The following is a 15,260-nucleotide window of genomic DNA, read 5'->3' on the forward strand; positions in this document are numbered from 1 at the left end:
TTTCGGTTTGAAGGGCGGGGCAGCCGTTGTAACCATACTGAGACCTTAGAAGTTGTATCTCAAGGTGGGTGGCGCATTTACGTTGTAGATGTCTATGGGCTCCGGTAACCACTTAACGCCAGGTGGGCTGTGAGCTCGTCCACCCATCTAAGCAATAAAAAAAATGCTGAAGGTCATGTCCTTGAAAGGCCTTCGTGGATGTTTGTACCATCGTCTTCCATTTCGCTCGGTTCTCGGCTTCAGGGCAGTGGTAACAGAGTCCCACCTATCCTGATGAAACTGGAAAGGCCTCCGGGCCACCAGTAACCTTTCAATCATAAAAAAAAGGTAACAGTGTCCGCTGAGCGCGCTTACCAGTGTGCTCACGTCCTTACGGATCCATCAGATCCAACAACTCTTGCATTAGATACCTTCAGCTCTAACACTAGGAGCAGGCTGAGGAACCCCGGTAACCGTACTCGTCGAACTCGAAAAAGAGGTCGACGTGCAACCTAACCCATGCATCAGCCCGCTGAGTTTCTCGCCGGATCTTCTCAGTGGGTCGCGATTCCGATCCGGTAGTAGATTCATTCGCGAAGCAATTGCTAGGTCTCCTTCGGAGGCGCTCGGGCAGTTGTTAGCAAATCCCACCCCTTCTGGCTGAGCCTTTGCTCGCCCACCTGTCCTGGTGAAGCTGGAAAGGCCTCCGGGCAAACAGTGATCTTTAAATCATTAAAAAAAAAAAGTGTGCTTAGGGCGAGTTTTTAACGTTCTCGATAGCGTAAAAGTTAACTCAAATTTGTATGTATTTGAAAGAGCGCCTCTCTCAAGCTGGAACGAAGCAGACATTTTGAAAATCAATAATAGTTTTAAAAATCAAACAAAATACCCTTCTACTCATATCTGTTCATAAAACATTTATAACTACTAATATCGTGCACCCCACGCTGTTTTTTTTTAGATTAAATTAATTTTTCTTTACACTATTTTTAATTCAAATTTATTAAAATTTATTTACAATTTTTTAATTGGATTTTCTATAAAAGCGTATTTTGTTAGTTTTTTTCAACTATTATTTATTTTTAATTTTGTAGTTGAATTTAAATATTTTCATTTTTTTTTTAATTGAATTGTCATCGATCATTAATAAGTATACCAAATTTCGAGTTAATCCGACGTTTTGAAGGGGGTCAAAATCATGTTTAAGGATTCCGTTACATACTAACATACATTACGTCTGAAGCTAATAAAAGCGTATTTTAATGTTAATCATTTATTTAATCGTTACAACTTAAGGTACAACAAGGTAAGATAGTTTTAAATTAATAATTTTGTGCAGCGACCGGCGCATGCGCATTATTCAATTTTTCGAAACTCACTGACTGCATTTTTACGAATCCTGCGCAGGCGTCGCGTCGCGGCGTCGCGTCGGTCGCACGGCGTTGGTCGACACTTTAGGGTTCCGTTTAGCGTGAGAGGATTTTTTTATTATACTTCGGTTCCGCACGTTACACTTTTTAAAAAAAATTTAAATCGGTTGATTAGTTTCAGCGTTCATCCCGGACAAACATCGTGACACATGATATATACAGGTAGCAATCCTATAACGAGGTAACTTACAACACGGTCCCACTCTAACGCGAAAAGAAAAATTCCCTAAAACCCCCTTATAGCACGGTCCTACTACAACAGGACAACGAGAGTTTTGTTTAAAATGATTTAGAAAGTTACATTATGCACTTCTTCTTCTCAGTCGCATGCACTCTTGGCAGAGTGGTCGTGGTCATCACTTCGGTTGGTGGTGCGCTTCACCAGACGTCGCCATTCCTCGCGTACCGCGGCCCTTCTTGTGCACTCGTTAACAGGACCGTTTAGGGCTGCCTTTATTCGGTCGGTCCATCGTAACGGTGATCTGCCGCGCGGTCTTGTACCCTCTATCATGCCCTGCACCACAAGGCGCTCAACTGAGTCGTCACCCCGCCGCGACACATGCCCGAAGAAAGTGAGAATGCGACCCTGAACGATAGAGGATAGTCGCTATGAATACACAATGTATCGGAATAACCGAAATTTTGCTGCTTATTTTTTATGTATAGGTAATAAATAGGTAAACAAAATACATACAGGAAAGTCGAGGCGTTTGTTTCAATCAGAAAAATTACTATGCGTCCTTTTTATACTGGCTTCTAGTCTCATTTAACACGATTTCGCAAATCACATATCTACCTTTTTTTTTTAAGGGATTTTATGACCTGGTAACTGAGACCTTTAAGTCATGTCTTATTTTAATTTATATTCTTATTTTTATGAAAATTGATATTATGAAGTGAAATGAAATGAAGATGATTAATTTGAGACATTAATCAACTGAGATGAAATTAAATGAGATGATACGGGATGAAGTATAATCTCAGTAAAATGGTGGTCATTTAGATTTTTTCAGTGGACTTTTTGGAGGATCCCGAGAGGTTACGTCCAGCGGCTTTATTTCATTTTCCCACATTTGTGCACTTTCACAGATATTAAACAGTTAATAAACCACCATTATTACACATTTAAACCCGAAGAAACACGAAATAGACAAAATAAAACAAATCACACAACTTCACTCCTCGCGTTCCCACCAAAAAGTCCTCACATATCTACCGTATTTTAACAGGCTTACCAGATTTAAGTTTATGCTAGAGAAATATTAAATAAATTCTTTTAATTTTTGTTTGTTTGTATCTATGACATTCTCTATAAACCATGCCTTCAGAGTTATTTTTTTACATTAAACAATCAAAAAAGTATAGCTCTATAAAAAAAAGTTAAAAAAAAACACTCAAAAAAATGACAGCTATGCAAATGTCAGTTATGACAGAAATAATGATTTGATGTATTGAAACGATGATTCATATTAGGTTATGACTACCTACAATAATGAATGATATGAATAAAAAGAAATACACATTGAGGGGTGAAAGGCTTGATTTGATTTATAAGCAACATTTCGCATAATATGCGACTTCAGTCTTTTTTAGTTTTTTTTTGGTCCGTTTTATTTTATAAAAAATCTCAAAATCTAGCTTCTTCAACGCAATCTACCGGTTCAGTAATGAAGTTCCAATCCTGAGTAGGTACTGTAAATGAAGTGGGGGGTAAAATTTAGCGTTATGCCAAAGTAACTATTCCACGCGGACGAAGTCGCGGGCAAAAGCTAGTAATAATATAAATTTTGTGTTTTGTTTTTGTCCGCGATGACTTTCTGAACTAATGAACTTATTATTGTAATGAAATTTCGCACACTCCAGACAGTTCGATTCAACTTGAGAGGCAGGATTGAGTTTTTGTCTCAATTTACAACGACATTTTTTTACTGCTAACTAGCTGAACCGGCAGACTTCGTAGTGCCTCAATCGATAAATAAAAGACCTAAAGTTTTGTATAAAATAAACTTAAAACAAACAAAAGGATTCCGTCCAACGGGGGTCACGTCAAAGGAAAAACAAAATTGTAATTTTTATTTAATTCCGAGCATTTTCATATTTAACTACTTTTCAAACCTTCTCTGGACTTCCACAAATAATTCAAGACCAAAATTAGCCAAATCGGTGCAGCCGTTCTCCAGTTATAGCGAGACTAACGAACAGCAATTCATTTTTATATATTATTATAGATATTACCATAAACAGTTCGATGTTTTTAATTGAACTTCCATTAAGTTTACTCAATTCAAATAGCCGAAGGAGTTTTTTTTGTTATGATATTCTTTCCAAGCTTTAGACTTAAAATGGCGCTCCGGTAAAGCTTAACAAATGTCGAACAAATTAGCCATTCACCTGTCGATATTAACTATTATTAGTTAATTTTCGCTACATTGAGACGATTTGTGTATCTTCCGCAAAGTATTCTTTGAAATTGCGAAATAAAATAAATAATAGTTTAAAAAAACTAACAAAATACGCTTTTATAGAAAATCGAACTAAAAAATAGAAAATAAATTTAATAAATTTGAATTAAAAAAAGTTCACGCTTTTTTTTAAAATAAAATCATTTTTCCTTACACTATTTTTAATTCAAACTTATTAAAATTTATTTTCTACTTTTTACTTGGATTTTCTAATAATAAAAGCGTATTTTGTTAGTTTTTTTTTAATTTTATAGTTGAATTTCAATTTTTTTTTATATTTTTTTGTTTATTAATATTGAATTGTCATCGGTACTTAATAAGTATACCAAATTTCGAGTTAATCCGACGTTTTGAAGGGAGTCAAAATCATGTTCAAAGATTCCGTTACATACATACATACGTCTGAAGGTAATAAAAGCGTATTATAAAAACAAACAAGATAAAATAATTTCGTTTATGTCATAAGATTCGCTAAAATATCTTAATGGATACCTACTTCAAATAAAAACTAAAGGTATGCATTCAATTTCTAGATAAAATGTGAGATAGCGTTAAAATGGCGTCCTCTGTGAACTTTTCTAGCGCGCTACCTATGTCTACGTTAGACTTCGAAAAGATACAAGTTCATGCCCACGATGCAGGGGAGAGGATCCCCCAGATCTGCACGGATTAATTTAAATACCGCACATAGCTTCGGTGCAGGGTCGGACTGAAGGAGCTAGTCTTACAGTCCCCTTTTTTATTTTTTTTCTCCTACCTAAGCTGGTAGCCTTGAGAGGCTATTCCAGCGTAACCTTAACTAGTAGGTGAGCTCACGGGACTCAAACCTGACGTTGTTGCTAACACGAACCCTAGCAAGAGCCGTGCTTCGCAGCATCTACCACCGGATCGGAAACGCGACCCACTGAGAAGATCCGACGAGAAACTCAGTGGGCTCTGAGTATCTTATGTCACTTAGTATCACTTATGTCGGTCAATGGCACAGTGAAGCGCGTCGCTCAGACTCATGTCCAGGTGCTCGGACGTTTGATTACATCATACTTTTGGCCCCAACCTCGGAATCGCCTTCCGTCCGCCTTACCCGTCACTACAACTCTCTCCAGTGTGCTTAGTGCGAGTTTCTTAACGTTCTCGATAGCGTAAAAGTTAACTCAAATTTGTATGCAGTTGGAACAGCGCCCCTAGCGGCAAACGTAGGCAAACGTTCCAACTGCATACAAATTAGAGTTAACTTTTACGCTATCGAGAACGTTAAAAAACTCGCATTAAGCACACAAAACCTAGAGGGGTAATTTTAATATAACAGTTTCGAAGTACCGATTTCGCGCCTGTGCTAGCAGCGACAGAAATTTATAACAATTGTAGCGTGGGGGCAAAACTCCTCGCAAATAGATGTTAGGGCGATAATGATTACGGACAAGTGTACTTTAAAACTAGACAAATTCATTTTTTTTTAATACGCTTTTATTAGCTTCAGACGTATGTATGTTGGTAACGGAATCTTTGAACATGATTTTGACTCCCTTCAAAACGTCGGGTTAACTCAAAATGTGGTAGATAATTTGGTAGGAAAGGACCGATGACAATTCAATATTTAAAAAAAAATTGTAAAAATTCAACTAAAAAATTAAAAATAAATAATATGTATGGTATCAGTAGTAGTTATAAATATTTTATAAATATTTTGATAATATCCTGAAAAGCACCCCACGCTTTTTTACAATAAAATAATTATTTCTTACACTATTTTTAATTCAATTAATTTTTTTTTTCTATTTATTAGTTGGATTTTCTACAAAAGCGTATTTTTTTAGTTTTTTTAAACTATTTTTTTTTCCTTCTTTAGCACCTGCTATCAGTCAAGACTCAGGTGAGTTCCGAGAGGTTATAGTTTGGAGAGGCAGAGCCAATGCTCCGTCTTGCCTTAGTAAAATAGCACGTGAGTTCTCTTGAGTCTTCTAATCAGTTTTCGCTGCAAGAGCATACCGGACAACGGGTTTTGGATGAGTTGTCAAACGTTTCTTATAGTTGGTTGAGTATCGTTTAACTAATAAATAATAATAATAATCTATATATATACATATATATGAATTGCTGTTCGTTAGTATCGCTAAAACTCGAGAACGGCTGGACCGATTTGGCTAATTTTGATCTTGAATTCAGGATAATAGAGCGAAGTTATAAAACGATTGTAACGTCATCGGACCTTGAAGCGCGAACGAATTGTCAAGTTGATCACTGTGCTTAGTGCAAGTTTTTAAACGTTCTCGATATCGAAAAAGTTAACACTTCTGTGTGCAGTAACTTGACACTCTTGACAGTTATGGTTCCTAAGGAACGTGGATCTCTATGATGACCTGGAGCTTGACTCAGTCAGTAAGTATCTAAAGTCGGCATCATTGCTCCACTTTGAGAAGGCGGCATGACATGAGAACCCTCTTGTCATGGCCGCTGGAAATTATATACCCGATCCTGTAAACCGAATGGTAAATAGTCGACGTCGCCCAAAACACGTCTTCACGGATCCTCCCAATCCAATTAACCCACAGACACAGCCCACTGAGTTTCTCGCCGGGTCTTTTCAGTGGGTCGCGTTTCCGATCCGGTGATAGATTCTGCGAAGCACTGCTCTTGCTAGGGCCAGTGTTAGCAACACTCCAGTTTGAGCCCCGTGAGCTCACCTAAACGCTAGGGCGAAGCTGAAATAGCCTCTCAAGGCTATCAGCATAGGTAGGGAAAAATAAATTGACAGTGTGCTTAGTGTGAGTTTTTTAACTTTCTCGAAAACGTAAAAGTTAACTCATCTTTGTGTGGAATTGGATCGTTTGCCTGCGTTTGCCGCTAGAGGCGCTGTTCCAACTGCACACAAAATCGAATTAACTTTTACGTTATCGAGAACGTTAAACAACTCGCACTTAGCACACAGAGGTCTTGAGAGGTCTGTGAGAATGACTGTCAAAGATTTATTATCATTCGTTTCGGTATCGGCTCTCCCTCTGGCGACAAACCTCGCCCTGAATCCCTCAAGGTTCCGCTCTCTGCCCTCACTGTTAGTAATTTTCTCAAGCTGAGCCAGTAAGCTCATCTATGACCAATGTGTAGCTGGAACAGCCCCTTACGATACCAGCCATTAAGGAAAAAACAAAAAAACAAAAAACGATAATGCCAGAAACCTTCTGTTTATTTCATTATATTAAAATTATTACAATGGTTTCTACAAATAACAAAAAAAACACGTGTGGCACTTGGGGACTGCCACGGTAAAGCTATTGCATAGCATTTTTATCAACTTATGCAATTATAATTAGATAATAATAATTTAATATTGAAACAATAATAAGACCACGCTATATTTATAAACATTAGCAAAAGCAAAACATTAACTGTCCCCTTCACACTCATAAGCTAGACCGCGCGAGAGAGATACGCAGACTTTTCTTAATGCGCATGCAGTGCGACGTCACGCCGCGCACTTATTCACATGCACTACACAAGCGCAACGTATGAATGTGTTGAATGCGAGCTACATGGTAAGTGGAGTGGGGGTGTTACGTTTTATTTTCGTTACGGAATTTCTTGATTCGGTCGCCGCGCTTAAAGCCCGTGATAAAAGCTATGCAGTAGCTTAAAACTATGTCTTGGTTTATTGCGATAACATAATAGCATCCACCATATTTGGTATAAAAAGACTTCACGCAGAGTGTATCTATCTAAAGTGATATATCAACTTTATTATAATGTAATATGATTTGGTTTATGCCGCTTGAAGCCAGAACCTATTAGAAGCAATCATTCAGACGTAGTTCATGCTTAGCTGCTTGTATAAGCAGACATGACTTCAACATGGCTGTGTTACACATAAGATATTATGGGATATGTCTTGCGGTCATAATGAAAATCCTAACACCACTCTTAAGATTACTTACAAAGGTAAGATCAACAAGTTTACAAAAAGAGCATGAGGTAGCGGTAAAAAACATTCTTATTACTTATATCTGTTGTTCATCGATTACCAGAGCCCCATAGAGTTAGAGATGTACAACATAAATATCACCAACCACCTTGAGAAATGAGTTCTAATAGTATAATGGCTGCCCCATCCCTCATACCAGATCGCATGGCTGTAATACTCAGAGTGGTTGGTACCTACCCGTGCAGAATCACAAAAACCCTCTACCACTAAAAGAAGGTGCTAAATGCAATAAGAATTGCACATCAACTATTATCCGTTTCATAAAAATTTACCCATTAAGATGGTATTATTACCTATACCTTTTGGTATGTGAAGGAAGCTTTGAAAATGAATTTCATAGTTTAACACAGTCATACCAGATGCAGAACTATGCAATAATCTAGCTTTTTTTGTTTTTTTCCTGGCACCTCACACTTTTTTGCAATCAAAATACTGGTTTTGTTGTTAGCTTAATTCATAATTTGAAGTTATTAAAAAAGTATCGCTTCTCATAAGACACATATTTAAGTAGCTTTATTTAGGTTTACTTGCAAATAGAACAAAATCTACATATTTAATAAAATAGTTATTTATAACTTGACTCTTGTAGGTAAAAAACCTTTTTTTTTTAATAATACTTTTATTCCCTTAGATGATAATATAGTTTCCATAAAGTGTAAATCTAATTTTAAACTTTTTTTCAAATATACATTATGACAAACAAATACCCAAATCTGAGCGCGTTTTTAAAGCAATATTTTCGTGTTATTCTTATTCATACAAGAGATACACAAATATAAAGCTTACATGTTCTTAGTGAGGAATTTAAAATGCAATCATCCCCACTTAAACTATAGAACACAATTTAGAGCTTAAAGTAACATCCATTCTTATGTATATACATACCTACCTGATCCATTCTTTTTAATTAACCGTTTTTTCCTTTTTCTCCTGTTTCCCTACCTTTACCCTTTTGTATGTGGCTAAATGCACAAACCGTGCAAGCTAAAAAAGAAAAAAGAAAAAAGAAAAAAAAACATCCATTCCTACCAAGCACCAGAATGAATCCATTTTCATTCCATATCTAAAACTTTTAATTTAATGTTCTTGCAATTTATGCTTACAAAATTAATCTCAATATATTTTTGATTCCAAATTGATTTTTAAAACTAAAGTGCGTGGAAAGTAAACGTCTTAACGAAAACAAGCATTAGTGATGGCTGATTTCAATTTTTCGAAATCGATTAAGCCTTAAGATATCGATTTTATTTAAGATTACTTTTTGTCAAAAAACATTTCGTTTTATGTTTGATACTAGTCAATAATTTATTTTTAATTCTTTGTATTATTAAAAAAATACTGTATTCTTTCTTCAACGGTGTCACGATACGCCACGTATCCTGCTAATACGTCTTCACTACATAGTATAAAACAAAGTCGCTTTCTTTGTCCCTATATCTGTCTGTCCATATGTATGCTTAAATCTTTAAAACTACGCAACGGATTTTGATGCGTTTTTTTAATAGATAGAGTGATTGAAGAGGAAGGTTTATAAGTAAAATAACATCCATTAAATAGTGGAGAAATCAATAATAAATTACAGTTTCCGAAGCCAAGAGAGGGTGGCTCGCTAGTTTGTTAATGAAATAGAAGTTTAAATGAACTTGAACCATTCATTAAACCTTGAAACGTTCCACACCATTCATTTGTTGGAAAATAGACAAATTGTGGAACTGAAAGATACATAATAATGTATCTTTCAGTTCCACAATTTGTCTCTTTTTCATTTATCACACATATTAAAATAAAGCAAAGAAATGCAAATTAAATGAAATTTTACAAGATAGTAATCGAATTAATTAAATTAGGATATGCTCTATTCAGCAAAGTACATTAAATCAATGCCCATTGTCATGCCAATTCGACGGACTGTTCGTAAATTCTAAATCTTAGATTTGATCATGCTCCATAGTTTATTTCTTTTGTAGTTTAAAAACTTAACAATGTATTCAGCCACCACTTCGGGCATGGTGATGTGTACGTCATGGCCTCCGGATATGGTCACAACATAGAAATTAGGTAAAATATTTTGGCATTTCTCTAGAATATTCAAAGCGAAGCTCTTTGCTGGCCCGACCATGCTCGATTCAGATGCTGCTATCACTAAAGTCGGGGGACTGTTCGCAGTTAGACTGGTGTAGAGAGTTTCATCCGAGACGGAAACATTTGATATTTTCTTCATGCTAGGTTGCCATGATAGTCTGGTGGAAAGAAACTTAGCATTATATGCAAAGTTATGTGCGAGCACTACATAATTGAAACACAAATTCGTAAGGGCGTACATTCGCAAAATATTCCTGGAGCTCTTTTCGTTTCTATGTCATCACATTAAGGTGCAACATCTACTATAACTATAGCTATATGCTTCATTACCCTATATAGGCATCATTACCCTTTCACCCCAGGTAAAAGGCAATCCCATTCGTCTCTTTTAACAATAAAAATATCGTCAAATTTGCCTTTGACCAATTAGGTTGCAGATTGAGCTTTAAAATATATTTATGTGTTTGCAAAATTTAGGTAAGACAATAAAGACAATGCCGAAAACGTAATGACGTAATTTACATTGTATATGCCTATAAGTTCCGGTCAACGCTTAACATAACAACAATATAAATAAAAAAATTAACTTACTCAAACTTATCGCCGGCGACGGGATCCAATGATCTCGCCAGGATAACCTCTGCTTGCTCCTCAGACAAGTTTCTGTTGCGGACGACTAGACTGAGCGCATCGTCGTAGGTGTAACGTCTTTTCTCAGACGAATTCCATCTGAAATAAAATTTTCATTTACCCTCATATTATTACATCACGAAAAAAGTATATGAAAGATCTCTTTACTGTTGGTAGGACCTCTTGTGAGATCGCGCGGGTAGGAACCACCGCCCCGCCTATTTCTACTGTGAAGCAGTAATGCGTTTCGGTTTGAAGGGTGGGGCAGCCGTTGTAACTATACTTGAGACCTTAGAACTTATATGGTGGGCGACGCATTTACGTTGAAGATGTCTACGGGCTCCAGTGATCACTTAACATGAGGGTCAACAACAACACATTAGCAAGGATAAGCACTACCGTCCCAGCCTGTTACTGATGTGAATAGTTTCAGTTTGAAAGGTGATGCATCCGACATATTAAGAAACTGATGAGACATAACTCATGTTCTAATGTGAGTGGCGGCATTTACACTATTGATGTGTCTAGGCGAACACCATCTCAGCCAATCAAAAGAGACGATGATGAAAATCGTAAACTTATAGTATTTTGGTTCCTAAACGTGGTACCGAAAGTTCAAGCTTAAAAAGCAACAGTTATTTCTTAATTTTAATTAGAAATTACAAAAAGCAAACTTCAACTAAATAAGTCATTATTAAAATAGTTAACTAAACCTTTTGAAGCTGTCGTAATACTCCGTATAGATGTAGTTGAACCAGAAGGGCAGCTTGTGATGTACATAGTAGTACATGGATATCGGCGGTCCGGGGTCCAGGTGTATCATTCTCGACACTTTATTTGGATACACGTAATTGTAAAACAAACCTGCGGAAGCGACAACGTTAGCTGGTCTAGAGCAGTTGGCTAATCATTGAGAGCTCAGCGAACTTAACGAAAGTAAAAAACGGTACGAATCGTAATCTTGTTGTCAGCGTCCTGCCTATTTCTGCCGTGAAGCAGTAATGCGTTTCGGTTTGAAGGGTGCGGCAGCCGTTGTAATTATACTAAGACCTTAAAACTCCTATCTCAAGGTGGACTCACCATCAGGTGGGCCGTACGCTCGTCTGCCTACAAGGGCAATAAAAAAAAAGATGTCTATGGGCTCCGATAAACACTTAATACGTGGGTCGTGAGCTCGTTCACCTATAAATAATAATATAATAACAATCCAAACTTGATGTATTTTTAGATTATATTCTAAAGCCTATCTGATTATATCTATATCTTATTAGTTACTTTTTATTGGTGGTAAGACGCCTTGTGAGTTCGCACGGACAGGTACCACCGCCCCGCCTATTTCTGCTGTGAAGCAGTAATACGTTTCGGTTTGAAGAGTGGGGCAGCCGTTGTAACTATACTGAGACCTTAGAACTTGTATCTCGGGGTGGGTGGCGGCATTTACGTTATAGATGTCTATAGCAAACGGTAACCACTTAATACCAGGTGGCTTGTGAGCTCGTGTACCTATCTATGCAACAAAAAAAAAGTTATTAATTTTTAAAATGGTTTTAGGGCTCCAATGTAAGCTTGGGTTTTTTCAAATTACGACAATTCCGATTTCTTCCGTCGTTATACTAACAATTTATAATATTGACTTGTTACTGATAAGAGGGTATAGATTGAGACAATACGAATTATATAGTACAACGAGATGTAAAGAATATTTTAGGTAATTTTTTTACACCTTGAGTAACATTATTGGAGTTTTATAAAGACTCCCTAATTTTTTTCAAAAAATATTATGTAGCCTATGTCACTCGGAAATAGTGTAGCTTCCAAACAGTGAAAGAATTTTTCAAATCGGTTCAGTAGTTTCGGAGCCTATTCGATACAAACAAACAAACAAATCTTTCCTCTTTATAATATTAGTATAGATTATCCTACAAGCGTAACTATTTCTAGGACAGACTAAACATGAGTCCTGTTTTAAAGGTTGTGATTGTGACTGTGTGATTGTGATAGTCCGTCGAAAGGTCAGTGTGCTTAGTGCGAGTTTTTTAACGTTTTCAATAGCGTAAAAGTTACCTGGAGTTGGAACGTTTGACTGCGTTTGGCGCTAGGGGCGCTGTTTCAACTGCATAAAAATTTGAGTTAACTTTTTCGATATCGAGAACGTTAAAAACTGGCACTAAGCACACTGATCTCTTTGAAGTCCGGTAACCATATTATGCTCGTGAGGCGCATAACATCTGCCCACGACAATGATACTGAATGACGACCACGACCCTTCCGACAGGAGTGATCCGACAAAAGAGAACCACTTAGTGCCAGATTGTTGGGAGCTAATTCAGACGTTAATGCAGTAAAATAAAATAAACATACCTATGACCACACCCATGGAGTGCGCCATATAGACGAATCGATCCCATTTCATGAATTTAACGATTCTATGTATCACTTCGATTATATGAATCTGTGATATAACTTGACCCGTTGGAAAGTTCTCGGATTTACCGTGCCCTGTAATGATAACCAGCCATTTATGTGAAATGAAAAAACACAACATGTTATTTTTTAGAGTTGCGGCTCTCCGGCAGTTTTTATCTGAAAACCGACACTTTTCGTGTGGACTCATCTGAAGTTTATCAAGATTTGACAAATTGTTTTAGAGTTATATTTAAATGAATACATGAAGAAAAAACTTTGTAACGCTTTTTACGAAAAATGCGCGAAAAATTTGAAATTTCTCACACTTATAGAGAAGGAGTGCAGAATGCAATTTTTATTTATTAATTATGCTTAAAAAATACATTCTACTAATCTACTAATCATAAATAAATCTACCGTCATTTGACTTCGACTACATTGATGATATTTTTGTTTACTCTTTGTTATAGTTTTTTTTTTTTTTTTTTCTCGATAGTCCATCATTATCAGCCGATAGCAGTCCACTGCTGGACATGGGCCTCTCAAATTGCTCGCCACTGAGCACGATCCTCGACTTCTCTCATCCAGCTCCTACCGGCTACCTTGCGCAGATCGTCACTCCACCGAGCCTGACGGCGTCCTGCGATACTTATGTACTATATATACTCATAAATATATACCTGGCATATCGAACGCGACATAATAATGGCTGTCTGTCAATTCATTTACTAGTGGAATGAATGTCGCTGCTGTATCCATGTAGCCGTGTACTAATAACATCGGAGGTTTTGTTGAATCGCCCCACGCGATCACTATAACAGATTAATATATTATTATTTCGATTTAAAATGTCATTGAACTTTTATGAATGTCACTTAAAATAAAATCAAAAGCACCGTTAATGGATCGGGAGGATCCGTAACGACGTGTTTTGGGCCACGTCGACCATTTACCATTCGGTCTACAGTGATTGCTAACAAGCTCAGAACTAAGCCAACCTATGAAACCCGTGAATACGCTTCACACGGATTGCATGTTTTATAATCTGAGAAAAATCAAATGACAATGAAAACTGAATAAAAACTACTGAAATAAGTCTCGGATAATTGTTGTGAAGGTGCATAATGAAAAATGTACATATTGATACTTTTTTCTATGATCGAGGGCTTACTGGTGGCCCGGAGACCTTTCCAGTTTCACGGGGTAGCAAGGGCTCAGAGACCTAACAACTCAAGAGTAGCTGCTTCGCTACCTTATGAATCTACTACCAGATCAGAATCGCGACCCGCTGAGCGATCTGGCGGTATTAATACACCATTCGAAGTGAGCATGTGATTATTATTTTTTTGCTTTCGAGCATTTGGCTAACAGGATGATGAGTGATCGCCACCACTCCTGGGCATTAGAATGCCCTCAAAGATGTACCTATTGCATAAAGGTAGATACTTACTGGTGGTAGGACCTCTTGTGAGTCCGCGCGGGTAGGTACCACCACCCTGCCTATTTCTGCCGTGAAGCAGTAATGCGTTTCGGTTTGAAGGGTGGGGCAGCCGTTGTAACTATACTTGAGACCTTAGAACTTATATCTCAAGGTGGGTGGCGCATTTACGTTGTGGATGTCTATGGGCTCCAGTAACCACTTAACACCAGGTGGGCTGTGACACCGTCCAACCATCTAAGCAATAAAAAAAAATTAAAAAAAATTCACCTATGTTTCATTCTCCTACTTATTTACTAATTCATCCTCTGTCTGTCCGGCGTACTGAAGAGGTAAAAACGCATTAAGTGCGCTCGAGCTAAATATTTCATTAGTACCTAACTTCATTTATTTTGTTCAACTTCATAAGAATATTTCAAAAATATCAATTTTCTAATCTACAACAAATAACATCGATTTTCCACGAAATCGATGTTATCACATTTGTACATTCGAATCACAGTAGTGATCATTCTCTACACTATACACTTCAAAGTTTTTTGTGTTTTTCAAAACAATAATTCGACAAACATGGCTTAAGAAAAAGTATCTATGTGTAAAATCTTGTTTTACAATGAATTCTCCTAATATTGCGTTTCTTATCTATAACTTATAGTAATCTATATCTCGAACTCAACAATACGGTTTTTTAGGTTATGCTTTAAACATTAGCTTTGTAGGTGATTTGTTTGCACTTACCTGCCACTTTTCCCCACGGGAGATCCACAGTCCATTCTTTTGTTGTTTTGTTAGACATTTTAATAAAATAATCAATTTAAAATGCTTCAGATCGTCACATAGGCACTACACTGCACACTGGC

The 15,260-nt window shown here is 37.0% G+C and overlaps 1 protein-coding gene and 1 long non-coding RNA gene across 2 annotated transcripts; both read right to left on the reverse strand.

The window, feature by feature from the left end:
* Window positions 1-1,236: 1,236 nt before the first annotated feature.
* LOC134201333 (uncharacterized) lies at window positions 1,237-2,857 on the reverse strand. The gene is made up of 2 exons (XR_009976562.1): window positions 2,104-2,857; window positions 1,237-1,995 (listed from the first exon to the last, which is right to left on the reverse strand). It is a non-coding gene; the product is annotated as an uncharacterized LOC134201333 (long non-coding RNA).
* A 4,177-nt stretch (window positions 2,858-7,034) lies between these two features.
* Window positions 7,035-15,260, reverse strand: LOC101736927 (serine hydrolase-like protein). Its single transcript, XM_038019868.2, has 6 exons — window positions 15,139-15,260; window positions 13,643-13,774; window positions 12,918-13,055; window positions 11,270-11,420; window positions 10,518-10,655; window positions 7,035-10,084 (listed from the first exon to the last, which is right to left on the reverse strand). The coding sequence occupies exons 1-6, from the start codon at window positions 15,194-15,196 to the stop codon at window positions 9,766-9,768; spliced, it is 936 nt and encodes a 311-aa protein (XP_037875796.1). The 5' UTR covers window positions 15,197-15,260; the 3' UTR covers window positions 7,035-9,765.

Source organism: Bombyx mori, chromosome 24 (assembly GCF_030269925.1).
Source record: "Bombyx mori chromosome 24, ASM3026992v2".
Taxonomy (NCBI): domain Eukaryota; kingdom Metazoa; phylum Arthropoda; class Insecta; order Lepidoptera; family Bombycidae; genus Bombyx; species Bombyx mori.